At 33.6% G+C, this 16,021-nt stretch overlaps 1 protein-coding gene across 1 annotated transcript; it reads right to left on the reverse strand.

Annotated features, from left to right (window-relative positions):
• Positions 1-4,796: 4,796 nt before the first annotated feature.
• LOC145270919 (uncharacterized) lies at positions 4,797-15,769 on the reverse strand. The gene is made up of 2 exons (XM_080126467.1): positions 15,608-15,769; positions 4,797-8,362 (listed from the first exon to the last, which is right to left on the reverse strand). Exon 2 carries the CDS (start codon positions 8,198-8,200, stop codon positions 6,875-6,877), a length of 1,326 nt encoding a protein of 441 aa, XP_079982593.1. The 5' UTR covers positions 8,201-8,362; positions 15,608-15,769; the 3' UTR covers positions 4,797-6,874.
• Positions 15,770-16,021: the final 252 nt, after the last annotated feature.

Here is a 16,021-nt window from a genome sequence, read left to right on the forward strand (position 1 = left end):
TCCTTTATAAAAGCAGATAAAGTTAATCGAAAGCAGATTATAAAACAAAAACGTAAGTATTTCTACATGAATTTAGTATCAATTTTTGCATATTTGCAGAATACGTTAAAAATGTAAGGGAGATAACTACATTTAATAAGTGAATTATTCTAATAAAAATGTTGATTTATCGTTGAAAATTTTTTGCTGTCGATTTTTTTTTGTTTTCAATATTGAAATATATATAACAACTTTTTTTATCGTTTACAAAAAAAATCTAATTTCATAAATTTTATGTTTTGAACTGTTTCACAAGTTTAAAGTAAAAAAATGTTATGTTTTGTTTTTTCATTTTTTCAACAGATTATTTTATAGTTTTTCCACTAAAAACGAATATATACTTCTAAAGTGTCACAGAAAATTATTGTCCATGATATGAGGAAATCACACGATCCGCAGCTCTAGCAGTGTCAAAAATTTCGTGAAAATAGTGAATAATTCAATTAAAGGAGCAAGGACCAAGGTTTTATTTAAAAAAAAACAATGTGTTTTTTTTTAAAAAAAAAGGTTTTAAACTTCGGACTTTACAGGTAAATTTCTAAAAAACGGATTTTTTTGTTTTAAATTTGAATATATTATTTATTGACCTTTTCTCTTCAATTTGTGATATATAAAACTATTAAACATAAATTAATTATTTACTTTTTAATAGACATTTCAAAATGAGAGGCGTGAATTATTCGACCCCCTGTCTTTCCACAGTCGGACGATTCTATTTATAAACGATACTATCCCATTGATTACTGTACACGCATGTAAAGATAGAAGCTTGGTTTTGGATGCATTAAAAGTGACCAGCCACCTCTTCCCCCATTGTACCTTTCCATTGTCAGGTCCATAACCTTCTTAGTGACATGCAATATAGTTGTTGCAATATTTTGGGATTAATGGGGTATGATCCCACACAGTCGAACGATTCTATTTATAAATGCTGCTGCTAAGAACTGATGAATCAAATTAATTCACGTTTTGCTACCAACCAATCAGAAACCAGAATTGCTCCATAAATATTAAACCTTTTCTGTAGAAATTTCACATGTTCTTTTCCCGGGTTTCGACACGGTAAGAATATTTTGTTCTGTGGAACTGTCTACTACAAACAAGTCACCTCCCAGGACTTGTGTGTAACAGCGAACCATCTGAAACTGTTCTGAGGACTCAAAACGGCTTACACTTCTAGAGGTTATGCGCCCAGCGTGCGTCTTTATGTCTGGTGAAGTTATAAGTGACAGTCTGTTAATTTCCATGGTCCTTAATGGATTACCGAGTGATTTCAAGCCATTTACCACCGTGATAACCCAGAAAAAAAAACCCATGACTTTTAGCCAATTCAAGGTAGCACTCAGAAGTTACAAGGAAATTGAAAAAAATGATCACAGAAAAAAACGAATCCACAAATATCATGAAATTTAAAAATACACACATAAAACACCAAAATCGAATTATACCCATGCCAGGAATAAAAAACGCAACTTTGCCAAAAGCAAGTTTTTTCCTAAGAAAAGTACAACAATTATTTGCTATAATTGTGGACGACCTAATCACAAGAGTTTCCAATGTAGATACAGGACTCAAATGGCGACTACATTAAAAATGTAGAGAGCTCTGTTAGCGAACATACATTTTTATTTTCGTGTACATTTGATGCTTCAACAAACAATAATAATTTTCTTGTCGATTGTGGGGCCACGGCACATGTGACTACAAAGGAATCTGATTTTATCAATTTGATCCCAACTTTTAGCCACAAAATTATTTTGTAGAACTAGCTGATGAGAGTCGAGTCAATGATATCGTTTTGAAAAGGGGCAATGCGAAAATCTCGCTAAAGAACAATAAAGGTGAACTGTGTTTCTGTATTCTAGAAAACGCTCTTCTAATCACGAAATTTTAAACAAAATATATTTTCTGTACAAGCTGCCACAAAACAAGGTGCAAATATAAACTTTAGCCCCAATAAATCAAAACTGGTATACCCGAATGGAACTGTATTCGACATTAAAGAAAATGGAAGACTATATTATTCAAATAGCGTAGTCCCATCAAAAACCGCCTGCAATAATCTACAGACATGACATAAAATTCTTGGACACTACAATATTCCTGATATCAAAAAGTTGCCGACTGTAGTTGATGGAATGCAAATACAAACATCAAAAACCTTCAACTGCGACGTCTGTACGCAAGGGAAAATGACAAACTATCAAAACAAAAAGGCCAAAAAAAATCCTATCAATGGTGCATTGTGACTTGAACGGTCCCGTAGAACCAATGGCCAGAGAACATTATAGATATGGGTTGAATTTCGTAGATGACCATTCAGGTTTAATAATGGTTTACTTTTTAAAGAATAAATCTGATACCCTGCAAGCAACTAAGAAATATCTAGCCGACATGGCCCCCTACGGTAAAATCAAGTGTATGTGCTCTGACAACGGTACGGAATTCACCAATAAAGACTTTGAACTTTTACTAATTCACCATTATATCAGGCATGAAACATCAGCTCCTAGATAGCCACACCAAAACGGGACTGTTGAACGTGCGTGGGGGACACTTTTTGAAATGGCAAGATGCCTACTCATTGAATCCAAACTCTCTAAAAACCTCTGGACGTATGCACTTATGGCGGCAGCCTATATATGCAACAGGTGCTTCAACAAAACACTATCTAAAACTCCATATGAATCTTTCTGCGTAAAAAAAAATAAAGCAGAATGCATATATTTGGCTCAACTTGCTTCGCATATATAGAGAAAAAGAGTAAATTGAATATTAAAGCCGACAGATACTATAAAAACAGTCCAGCCAATTTAATATTTTTTCCTGAGAAAAATAAAATAAATATAATCCAGTGTGTAAAATTCACAGGCACGTTTAATTTTACAGACGAAACCCCGTCATATGAAGAGGATGAAATTATATTACCTCAAATAATTAGAAATAACGAAAACAATAAAAATGACGGAGACGAGAGTGTCCATGATGAGGATGATGATGATAAAGTCGAAAGATATCCCAAAAGAAATAGAAGACGACCTGATTTTTTGTGGTCGACAATATAAAGCGTTATCAAATCGACTATTGCTATTCAATGGAAAATACGCCAAAAAGCTTCAACGAAGCAATTAATTCAGAACATTGTGATGAATGGAAAATTGCCATGAAAAAAGAAATAGATGCTTAACCGAAAATGATACCTATACGGTAATGCCTCTCTCAGGAGATAAACATGTTATTTCTACCAGATGGGTCTTTACAAAAAAAAATACAGCATCAGGCGTAGAACAGTACAAAGCTAGATTTGTTGCTAAAGGGTACTCTCAGATTTACGGTAAAGAATACTTTTCTACGTTTTCACCGACCACAAACCTAACGACAATCAGAATTTTACTGCAAGTTGCATCACAATATGACCTAAACATCCATCAAATGGACGTAAAAATGCTTATTTGAATGCCCCAATATACTGACAAAATTTATATAACCCCTCCAGAGGGATTTATAATGAAAAGTAAAAATAGCGTGTGGCGACTTAACAAGTCATTATATGGTCTAAAGCAGAGTGCTCTGTGTTGGAACACAGTGTTCCATGATTATATTATTAAACAATTTAGACAATGCGCTGTAGACCCCTGTTTATATACCCAACACAAAGACGATAAACTACTGATTTTGGTTTTGTGGGTCGATGATATTTTAATCGCATCAAATTGTGACATAATGTTAACTGATGTTAAGAACAAATTAAGTAAAAGATTCAAAATGACCGATCTTGGGAAAATATCCTGGTTTCTGGGGATAGAATTTACTCAAAGCAAAGGACTTGTTACGATGACTCAATCGAGATACATCGACAAAATACTATTAAAATTTGGAATGGGAGAGTGCAAGAAACGCTCTACTACACCGATTGAAAATGATATTAATAAAAATGTACACACTGAATCTGAAATAATAAATGACACACAATATCGCGAAATTATGGGTAGCCTTATATATGTAATGACTGCAACCAGGCCCGACATATGCAATACAGTAACAAAACTGTCACAAAAATTATCAGGACCGACAATGAAGGATTTAAACAGAGATAAACAAGTCCTACGTTATTTAAAAGGAACTAAAGAACAGTTATTATTTAGAAAATCAAGAAATCCCCTAAAATTAGAAGGTTTTTTCGGATTCAGACTGGGCAAACGACGAAGATCGCAAGAGTGTATCTGAATATTGTCTCAGACTCTCAGAAAATTGGCCTATTATTTCATGGAAATCTAAAAAGCTAGATTGTATCTCTCTCTATGTGTGAAGAAGAATTTATCGCGATCACACACACGACCCAGGAAGCACTCTACCTTAAAAATATCCTAAAGACTATTTTAGAGCCAGAATTAATTAAAAGCCCCGTAGTAATTGTGATAATCAAGCCAGTATAGTCTTAGCACAGAACACGATAATCAACCAAAGATCTAAGCATATAGATATAAAACACCATTTCATAAAAAACGAGATAAAAAAAGGAATCCATCATTTTGAATTACATATCATCAGAACAAAATATCGCTGATGTATTTAGGAAACCCACAACAAGGATAAAGTTACAACGTTTTTTCTCAAAACTTGTTGGGGAATTCGACTGAATAATTCTTTTTTCACTGCCCTGTATGTATATAGATTTCTCTCTCTCTCTCTCTCTCTCTCTATATATATATATATATATATATATATATATATATATATATATATATAGTCCTGGACAAGACATTAAACTGTATACATTTTATTTGTATTAACACTTTAACCTACTAATGTGTAACTAATACTTTTGCTTAAAAAACAAACTCTTTGTAATTTTTCTTTTTTGACATCTGAACACAATTAAAATGGCGTCTTTTTAAATGCTAAAATTCTAAGATCCAAATGATTTCTAATTTTTGTTATGTCTAAGTGAATATAAAAATATATATTTATTTTTTAGCAGAACAAACACAAGGGACTTCCTTATTATAAAAAATAGGGAGGATGCTGCAATATTTTGGAGTATAATGAGGTATGATCCCACACAGTCGGACGATTCTATTTATAAACGATGCTGCTAAGAACTGACGAATCAAATTAATTCACGTTCTGCTACCAACCAATCAGAAACCAGAATTTCTTCATAAATATTAAACCTTTTCTGGAGCAATTTCACATGTTCTTTTCTGTCTCGACACGGTAAGAATATTTTGTTCTATGGAATTGTCTACTACAAAGAAGTCACCTCCCAGGACTTGTGTGTAACAGCGAACCGTTTGAAACTGTTCTGAAACTAAAAATGGCTTACACTTCTAGAACCTGTCACTCTAATGTTTGGCACATTTTTACCATTTTCTCAAATAGAAGTTCTCGTGTATTTTTAAACAATTCTGTGATTTGCCTAGTTGACATGTTTTCTGGTTCTGTCATACTGGTCTGGTATACATTTTTTGAGGTATGGAAATCATCAGATATTGTTTCCACTATGTGTTGTTTTTACTGGGGATGATGCATTCTACTGGATGCCAAACATTCTGCCATTAGTTTAGTTACTTTAATCGAGAGATCTGATAAAAATTCTAACAATCCCTGTAAGTGCCATTTTTGTGTATTTCTCTTGCACTTGGTTCACTAGGTCTATTTGCCAAATAGTTTTTGAAATTCTTTTTTTAATTAGCACGGTTTCTCCTATAATGACTAGTAATACTGATACCTTCTTACGATTCCAGTTTCTTTTCATGTCGTACATGAGTCGTTGGTATTTTGTTTTTTTCTCACTCTCTGTCCTGTTAAGACCAGCATAATAAGGGATACTTACTTCAACTAGCGTTACCACTTTCTCCCTCTTATCATCATCATCATCATCATGACGGGCTCCTTAGCCAGCCCAATGTGACTTCCTCTCCAGAGTTTCCTGTCTTCCATCAACTGCCTCAGATCTTCAGGTTCACAGTTGGCGTCATGTGCTATTTGTTGGATGTACGTGGATCTAGGTCGTCCTTTGCTTGCTCGTCCGTATCATGGAGTTGATAGAAATACATCACTCATCAATTTATGCTTGCTCCTCGGACAATGACCAGCAAATCGTAGGCATCTTTCTCTGATGGTATTAGATATGGCAGGTAGGTTGCCATAAAGTTGCTGCTTCGTGCGATTATTTTGCCAAGATATATTTAATACTGTTTGTAACAGACAGGTGTACGTGCTGACTAGTTTTCTTTCCAATCTTTTAGTGAGTGTCCAGATTGTAGCACCGTAAACAAGGGCAGACTCTACCACTGCCCTGAAGAACTGCCTTTTCAGTTTGTTAGTCCCAAAGTCCATGCTAATTGCAGCCCATCCAATGCGGCCCATGCTTTTGAGATGCGAATTTCGATATGTCCCTTTGTGGAAACTGTTATTGCCCTGATACATAAACTCAGCGACTTCTTTCAGTGTTGATCCAACCAGAGCCCTGATATCTCCTTTCAAATTGAAAGTCATAAACTTTGTCTTAACCGCATTAATGTGGAGACCAATGTCATTTGCAGACTTTTCTAGCTTTTCCAATATCACTATGTATGAGTTTTATAGTCATAGTGGATAATGTAGGACTTATTTCCAACCGTTTTTTTCTACTACATTGGATATTCAAGATTTTACATATTTTCCAGTAGAGTTATTTCCACACTCCATTGTGCCCCACTGTATAATAGTCTCCATAGTATAATTGTCTCCCATATTTGTTTTCATATGATGCAACAAATTCAACTTCCAAGCAAAAGAACCACATATTCACAAGAATGTATTTTGTCTCATGTATGTGTTATTATATCATTCAACAAGTTGATTTGTGCCCAGAATGAAAACCACATACTTCACTTGAATTTGGGTTATCTCCCATATGTTTTTTCCTATGACGCAACAAACTTGACTTCCATGCAAAAGATGAACCACATACTTCACAAGAATGTGGTTTGTCTCCCGTGTGTGTTGTCATATGATTCAACAAATTTGACTTCCATGCAAAAGAGGAACCACATACTTCACAAGAATGCGGTTTGTCTCCCGTGTGTGTTGTCACATGATACAACAAATGAGACTTTTGTGCAAAAGATGAACCACATACTTCACAAGAATGTGGTTTTTCTCCCGTATGTGTCCTCATATGACTCAACAAAGTTGATTTCCGTGCAAAAGATGAACCACATACTTCACAAGAATGTGGTTTGTCTCCCGTGTGTGTTGTCATATGACTCGTCAAATTTGCCTTCTGTGCAAAAAACGAACCACATACTTCACAAGAATGTGGTTTGTCTCCCGTGTGTGTTGTCATATGCCTCAACAAAGTTGACTTCCGTGCAAAAGAGGAACCACATACTTCACAAGAATGTGGTTTGTCTCCCGTGTGTGTTGTCATATGATTCAACAAAATTGACTTCTGTGCAAAAGATGAACCACATACTTCACAAGAATGTGGTTCGTCTCCCATGTGTGTTGTCATATGATACAACAAAGTGTATTTCCGTCCAAAAGAAGAACCACATACTTCAAAAGAATGTGGTTTTTCTCCCGTATGTGTCCTCATATGACGCAACAAAGTTGGTTTCCGTCCAAAAGATGAACCACATACTTCACAAGAATGAGGTTTGTCTCCCGTATGTGTTGTCATATGACTCATCAAATGTGCCTTCTGTGCAAAAGACGAACCACATACTTCACAAGAATGAGGTTTGTCTCCTGTGTGTGTTGTCATATGCACCAACAAAGTTGACTTCCGTGCAAAAGATGAACCACATATTTCACAAGAATGTGGTTTCTCTCCCGTATGTGTTGTCATATGATTTAACAAATGTGACTTCTGTGCAAAAGATGAACCACATACTTCACAAGAATGTGGTTTGTCTCCCATGTGTGTTGTCATATGCCTCAACAAATTTGACTTCCGTGCAAAAGATGAACTACATACTTCACAAGAATGTGGTTTCTCTCCCGTATGTGTTGTCATATGATTTAACAAATGTGACTTCCATGCAAAAGAAGAACCACATACTTTACAAGAATGTGGTATTTCTCCTGTATGTGTTTTCATATGATTCAACAAATGTGACTTCTGTGCAAAAGGAGAACCACATACGTCACAAAAATGTTGTTTTCCTGCCATGTTTTCTTACGTCTGATTCCAGAAAAAAGTATATGCAATGGAGTGAGGCTTATAAATTTTCACTTTCAAAATTTGAAGAAATTAGTTTTACATCATTTTAAATCACCAATAAAGAAATGTTATTCTTATCCATTACTGGAATTCTTTTCATTGTTGTAAATTCTGGAAATATAAAATAAATTATAAAGCAATAAATTTCATGTGGTGAAATTAAATTTCTGATGTTGAAATTTTAAAAATATCTATATTATTATTCATGAAATTTAAAATAAGATTAGTATTATTTCATGCAATACTTGTTAACAAAATTTAGTTGTTTCTTTTTTCAAATATTTTATTTAAAATCTGCATTTTCTAGATGAGGATTTATTATTCATATTATTTTTATTCTTGGCTGTTATTTACACATTTCTATGTTACCTCTGATCTAATTCAGGTATATTTTGTCGAACTTTGAAACCTTTCTGTTTAACTCAGAATTCTGAGTGGAACCCTTTACTTAGTACATGAATAGCACGCTATTGGGTTTTTAGAAATCCAACTCAAAATTCTGTTTTCAATCTCAACGATGATTAAACCTTCAATGTGCAGGAGTATGTAACTTACAACCGAATTTTACCGAGTACTCTAATCATATCACCAGGAGTCCTAGAAGAAAATCCTAATACGAATTTGAGGAACTATTTTTCCTAAATGTTTTCAATTATTTATTACTACACAAAGAGGCGCTAAAAAGAGAGTCTTTACTTGTCATTTTAAAACTGGAAATTAAAGCTACATTGAATAAAACTGTCTAAACTATTTATATCTAATTTGATTCATCTTTCATTACAATAGAATTTTACCTATTCCTATTTGTGTCCTTATTGAAGTATCTTAGTGTTCACCCCAATTTGAAAAATTAACTTCATATCCACAAGGCAAAAAAGAAACTCTTTACAATGAAAATTGCATTTAAATATAATATTAGCACGTTAATGTAAGAAATACAACAGAAACACCATGAACTAGTTTATATTTAGTAGCAGAGTCCTTCTGATATTTGGCAGTCTGCAATCTTTTGGGCATTCCTTGAATGAGTCTTAGATAATACGCTGGTGAAAGTCGTACTTTACTTTAATTTTTGTAGAAAGTTCTTCCAGATTTAAAAGTTTATCATTCCGTGTGTGTTGCTGATGTAATTGTTTATAGGATTGATTGCTGAAGATTGTGCAGGCCAATCCAAATACAGAATATCGTTCTCTCCAAGGAACCTCTTGACACATCCAATTGTGTTAATGGGAGCATTATCCTGCATGAAGATGTGATTATAAATCAAATTCCAGCCAAAATATTATAGGAAATTCTCAGTCATAATATTAATGTTCTCGGGCGAATTAATTCGAAATTTCAAGTGAACTACAGGCCCTGGATCATTGGCATTAATAACGTCCCACACCAAACTGAACCTCCACCAAATTGTAGCATTGAAACTGTTCACCGAGGATTAAATTCTTCATCCTTCCTTTGACTGATGTACTGCCTGTCATCACTGCTTACCCAATTGAACTTGATTTTATTGCAAAAAAACAATTTCAATAAATATGATCAGCAGACTTGTTGGATTTGAGGAGTCATTTCAAATGTGTTTCTGAGGCTGTGAATCTTGATACCATTGATATTTATCTTATGTATACATTATTACTTATAATTAATGATTTCCATATTGTATATTGTGTTAAATACAATACCAGGTATGCTTAGTAGTTAATCATTATCCAGATGATGCATTGTTTCCTTAAGTCAACTTTGTCTATCAAGTCCAAATTTGTACAATTTCCCAGTTATAAGAACTTCATTCATCATCTAAAAAATTCAGAACTGTAATATTGTAATTTGTTTAAGAATCATGATTATTTTTTTAATTTAGTCAAAGCTACCTGTAAGGTTTGTTATTTTGGTCAATGTCTAGAATCTTTCCACCCTGATCCAAACTTTTACAATGACAATTTTTAAAGTTTTCAAGGATGCTGAAAATGAAGATCCACTTCAAAAGTGGCACAGAGAAAGAGTTTTCCTAATATGAAAAATTTACTTTTTCAAAAAGTGATGGATCACATTTAAATATAAATGAAACATAAAATGAGCACAAACTTTATGGCCACCTGGGGAGAGGGTGTTATTTTTTTATCTTTGTTTTTTTGAGCGAAAAGTTATTTTTTGTTTTCTCTTCAGATTTCATCTTTCAATAAAAACACGAGGACATTAAAGAACAAAAATTAAATACAATCTGTATACAGATACGTGTCATTCCTTATGTTATCAGTGGTAAACATTTTTGTATATGCAAGTGCGGACATATATTTGCAGCAAGCAAGTAGTTGTCCAAATAATAAGCAATGTAATTCCTTATATTATCAGTGGTGGGTAATTCTGTATGTGTACGTGCATACATAAAAAGAAATTCTCTTCACTTTTGAAGTAGATATTTGTTTTTAGCACACCAAAAAAAAATAACTACAAAATAATCCATTGAAAAAGAATGAAGTATAAAAGACATTTTTTACTTTAAACTTGTGAACAGAAACGATTTTTCCAATGTGATTGGCTTTACAAGCTCAAGTTAACATTCAAGATGATGAACAGAAGAGCAAGTTTGCAGAAAACAAAATTTAAGAGGAAAAATAAAAAAGAAATCATTTCGAAATAGAGTCGATCTATTTGGTGAATATCACGGATAAAATTAATATTATTTTATTTAACATTTTAATATTTACATGAGAGAGAACAGATTACAAGTTTAATTTTTATTAATTCTCTAATTCATAGCAAGTGCAATTTAATGACGAAAACTTATAGGGGAACATAGTTTTGAAAACTTGCTTATATTTTTTATTGATTTCCGATTATTTTTTTATTCTGTTTGAAAGATTAAAACCTAATGTTAATCTCTATATGGAAAAAATTACATGTGAAAAAAAGTTTATGGTGGATAATGTTTTTATGGTGGCTTCAGAAATTGACAAATCTATTTAACTTCCTCCTTTGAAAGATAGATATTAGTTTTCTGGGAGTATTTCAAAGATAATTAGTAAAGTCTTAAGATATTGAATTAAAAAAGATACCTTGTTTTTAAATTAACAAATAGCATCATTAGCCCCCACCCCGCTTCCCGAAAATTGAAATAAAAAGAGAAACAACACATCGCATATAAATCCCCAAAATGTAAGAAAATCCATTTTATTTTATACCTACTGGGGGAGAGGGGGAGGGCCCAACTTTGGCCGGTCGTTAAATACGCTTAAATATAATATTTTAATAACAGATTTTGTATATATCATTACAAAGTCATGATATCAAAAGTCAAAACGTATTTGGATGTCATAAAAAAATAAACTAAACTGAATGTAGAATGAAGTCACTAACTTCTACGTGTGTGAATCTGTGTTCACCCATTCATAATCGGGATATATTTTTAAGATGCCACACTTGACGATTTGAAAATCACCCCTTCTCAGGTACATGCTATTATAAAAAAACCTAGACACCTCAAAAGCATATGGACCAGATCTAATCCTGGCTGTGCTATTAAAAAAATGCTCTGCCAAGGTTGCTCCAGTTCTCTCCAAACTTTACAATAAATGTCTTAACAAAATCTTGCTTTCCCGACTGCTGGAAAACCGCTTCTGTGGTACCAGTCTTCAAGAATTCTGGTGAAAGAACTGACCAACTAAATTATCGCCCCATTAGCTTTCTCCCGCTTTTCGCCAAAACATTTGAGTCCTTAGTTAATCAAGCCCAAGTCCAGCACCTAACAGCTGCTAAACTCCTGGCTGACAAACAATATGGATTCAGGCAAGACCTTTCAACAGCAGATATCTTAACCGCAGTTTCCAAACGTATATACCATTCATTGGAAAAAACAGGGGAGGGTAGAGCGGTAGACCTTGATATATCTAAAGCTTTTGACAGGGTATGGCACGATGGTCTTCTCAGGAAAATTAGATCATATGGAATCACTAGAAGAATTCATAATGTAATTAAATCCTTCTTAAGTAAGAGAAAAATCCAAGTTGTCCTCGATGGTCGTACATCTAAACAATATGACATAAATGCGGGAGTACCTTAGAGGTCTATCCTTGGTCCTCTATTATTCCTGATATTCGTAAATGACTTCCCTGATAAAATTGTTTAGGAGATGGGTATATTTGCCAATGATACCACTTTCTATAATAGATATGAGGGGAAAACAAATGAACACATATCCTAGGAAATGGCAGAAACACTAGAGGATGACCTCCAATATGTAGTGGAATGGGAACAAAATGGAGGGTCACATTCAATGCTGCTAAGACTAAGCTTGTTTCCTTCAATAACTACAAGAAATCTTCTCTACCACCAGTAGCCATGGCCAAGAACACATTACCTGAAAGTACTTCTTTTAAACTCCTCAGCCTAACATTTACAGGGTTATTGAACTGGAGATACATTAAGAGCATTGCCAAGGCTGCTGCAAAGAAATTTGGCGCCCTCTACCATGCCAGAAAACTACTTACGCCTGAAAGTATCCTGTACCTCTATAAGACCACCATTCGCCCATGTATGGAGTACTGTTGTCACATCTGGGCTGGTGCATCTGCTGCCTGTTTCTCGCTCCTGGACAGGGTTCAAAAGAGAGTTACCAACCTGATAGGTCTGCACTGTCATCTAGGCTTCAGTCTCTGTCCCATCAACGAGATGTTGCATCCCTCTGCCTGTTTTACAAATACTTTAATGGTGAATGCTCTGACGAACCGTAAACACTTGTATCTCCTCGACGTAATTACCCCTGACAAACCCGACAAGCTACTAAGTCTCATCCCTTTACAGTAGAGATCCATAGGTGCAAGAAAGCCTTTTACTCCAATAGTTTCTTCTCCAGAACTGAAGGTCTTTGGAACTCCCTTCCGGGATTTGCTTTCCCAACTATACTGATATGCAGAAGTTCAAGTGTAATGTGAACAAACATCTTTCTACTCATCTCCCATCATAATGCCCCTGAAAATTAAGTCCCTGATAGTAGCCCCCTGCTTCAAAGTGGCACTGTGCCTTGTTTGGGGTGAAAATTAAAAAAAAAGACCGATGTTGCAGGTGCAGGAATCTCTTGATGTCAAAAGTAGTAGAGTATCTGTAGGACCGTTAAAGATACATTTAACCAGATCACCAATTAATAGGTCTCCACCAAGTCACATCCTCACAAACATAAAATAAAAATATAGAAATAACTCCAGAAAATAACGACACTTGACAAAGAACTCAAACTCACTGTATTAAGATGAAATAACATTTATTTACATGTTAGGAATATTAATTTAAATCGTTCCAACGTAAATGTTTTCTTGTAACGAGTGTTCATCATGCAGGCTTAGCTAAATGAGGATCTCGTGAGAATAACATGAAGTTTAAGATTACTGATTTTTATGAACAGAATGTCAAACATGGCTTGAAATGACTCTGGTTATTTTCTCAGAGGAAATAGTCATTAAACCATGTAAGCAGAATTTTTGGGACATTAAATTTTTATTATTAAAATCACATTAAATATTTTTTAATATTATTTTTGTGAAAATATAAAATGCAGTTTTCGTAAAATATACGAGGGGAAATATTTTTTACTGCATGTCTGCCCCACGCCCCATATTTATATTTTCGAAATTCAAACAAAATATGGTAAATATGAAGAATTACTCCACCTTCGAAAATTCCTTTAAAAGTACCACTCTTATAGGTTTTCGGGGTCGGAGAAAATGAAAATAACGATATGAAGAAATGTTAGTTTAAAAAAGTGGGGGGATCACATTTCTTTAATAATTTACCGTAAAATGATCACCCACTTTGTGACCACGATTGTGGGGGGGGGGGGCTTTCTTTCCACCCTCGGAAAATCCTTTAAAATTACCACTAACGTTTAAAATTCCAGGAAACAAGTACTTTCCTGGATATGAAGAAATGCATTCACTTCATGATTTGTTTGTTTTTGGAGCGGGGGACTAACTGCTGGTTTGTTTTTCGTTCAATTATAGGACTTGCATAGTTTTTTAACAGGTGCTTATACAGTTTAATTAGCCGTTTTAACATAAATAACGTGCCAACATTAACCAAGCAGAAAAAAATGTTTATTATTTAACAAAAATTCTGTTTACATTTGGTGGGAGGCGGTTGAGGGGCGGGGGTGTTTTGGCGGCACCCCTCCACCGAAACAGGTAATTTTAAAGGATTTTCCGAGGGTAGAAAAGAGCCCCCCCCAAAAAAAGTGGGTGATCATTTTACGTTAAATTATTATAGAAAAGTGATCCCGCACTTTTTAAAACTAACATTTCTTCATATCTTCGAAACTACTCGGTTGCCGTAATTTTAAACATTATTTTCGTTTTCAGCGACCCCGACAACCTATCCGAGTGGTAATTATAAAGGAATTTTTGAGGGTGGAGTAATTCTTCATATTTACCCAAAATATATTTAAATCTATCGAAATTTCTATTCATTATAAAACATAAGAGTAAGTAAAAAATATTTATTTTTAAAAATTTAAATACACATATTGAACAAAAATTTACCTTAAAGTTGCAATTAAAAAAATGATATCAATTTAATATTATTATGTTTTATTTTTAAATAGCGTTTTTTTTTTCAAAATTTTTCGAATTGCCAAGAAAAATCTAATTTTTAAAAGATTAAAACGATTAAAATTCCATTATTTGAAAATGTTCCGTTACAACATAGATTTTTAATGAATTGTCTTTAATTTTTTTTAATATTAAGTTATAAAAAAAAGCAAACAGAAATTCATGAGGTATTTTTTAATTTAATAAGAGAATAATATGCGATTTTAGTCATCATATCGGTGTCACTGGACACATGTATCCATAAAAATAAAACTGAGTGTTTAAAGAAAAGGAAATAATAAAATCCATTCAATAATTGATATTTTAAAGTTTATTATCCATTTTCATATTAAGTTAAATGAAATGACAAAACCACGATAAAATATTTAGTTTAAAATACAAATAACGATTTACTAATCGACGTTTTATTTACTGGATATTTTTTCCGGCATTCCCCGGAAGTTATTATCTCCCCTAATAAGTTCGATTTGCTTGTATTTTTAACCATTTGAATTAACACACGTATATTAAGAGTCGATACGGTAAAAAAAAAAAATAAATAAAAAAAATAAAAAACAAACAAACCAAAAATATATCACTAAGAATACAAAGAGAAAAGATAAGAATCGAGAAGTTATAAAAGGCTGAATGGGGAGTCGTATGCGTAAGGAAATCAACAACACAACTAGAAGTAAGGGGATCGGACATGTGGGTAAAAAATAAATAAATAAGGTTAAAAATATTATAAAGTGTCTTTAAGAAGGAGATATATAATGTTTCTTACCGGAGATGGTTTAAAACGGCGAAGGACAACAGAAGACAAAAGACAGAGACATGTGGGGCTAGAAAAGCTGCTGATTACAATTAAGGAACAAAACATCGGTCAACCTGCCGGTGTCGAGTCAGAGGAAACTCAAAGAAAAATGTCCGGCCAAGGGAGATAACTGTTAAAGGGAGATAGGGCATGGAATAACATGACAACTATTTTAAAAAGAAAGGTTTTTATATTTATTGTAATTTATTTATATTTAAAAGAAAATGTTGTTGTTTTTAACTGAAAAGAGAGTTAGGAGTTAATCTTGGAACTTAACTCTACTGTTTTGTTAAGTAACGACTTTTAATGTCAGATCAAGGGAGATAACTGCAGAAGGGACTAAACTAAACGACAAAATACATGCAAGATAACAATTTAAAAAAG

Source organism: Euprymna scolopes, chromosome 46 (genome assembly GCF_053919585.1).
Source record: "Euprymna scolopes isolate OS-2025 chromosome 46, ASM5391958v1, whole genome shotgun sequence".
In the NCBI taxonomy this organism is placed as follows: domain Eukaryota; kingdom Metazoa; phylum Mollusca; class Cephalopoda; order Sepiida; family Sepiolidae; genus Euprymna; species Euprymna scolopes.

Coding starts and splice junctions, on each gene's coding strand:
- LOC145270919 (XM_080126467.1), bottom strand. CDS start 8,200: ATGGCAGGAAAACAACATTTTTGTGACGTATGTGGTTCTCCTTTTGCA.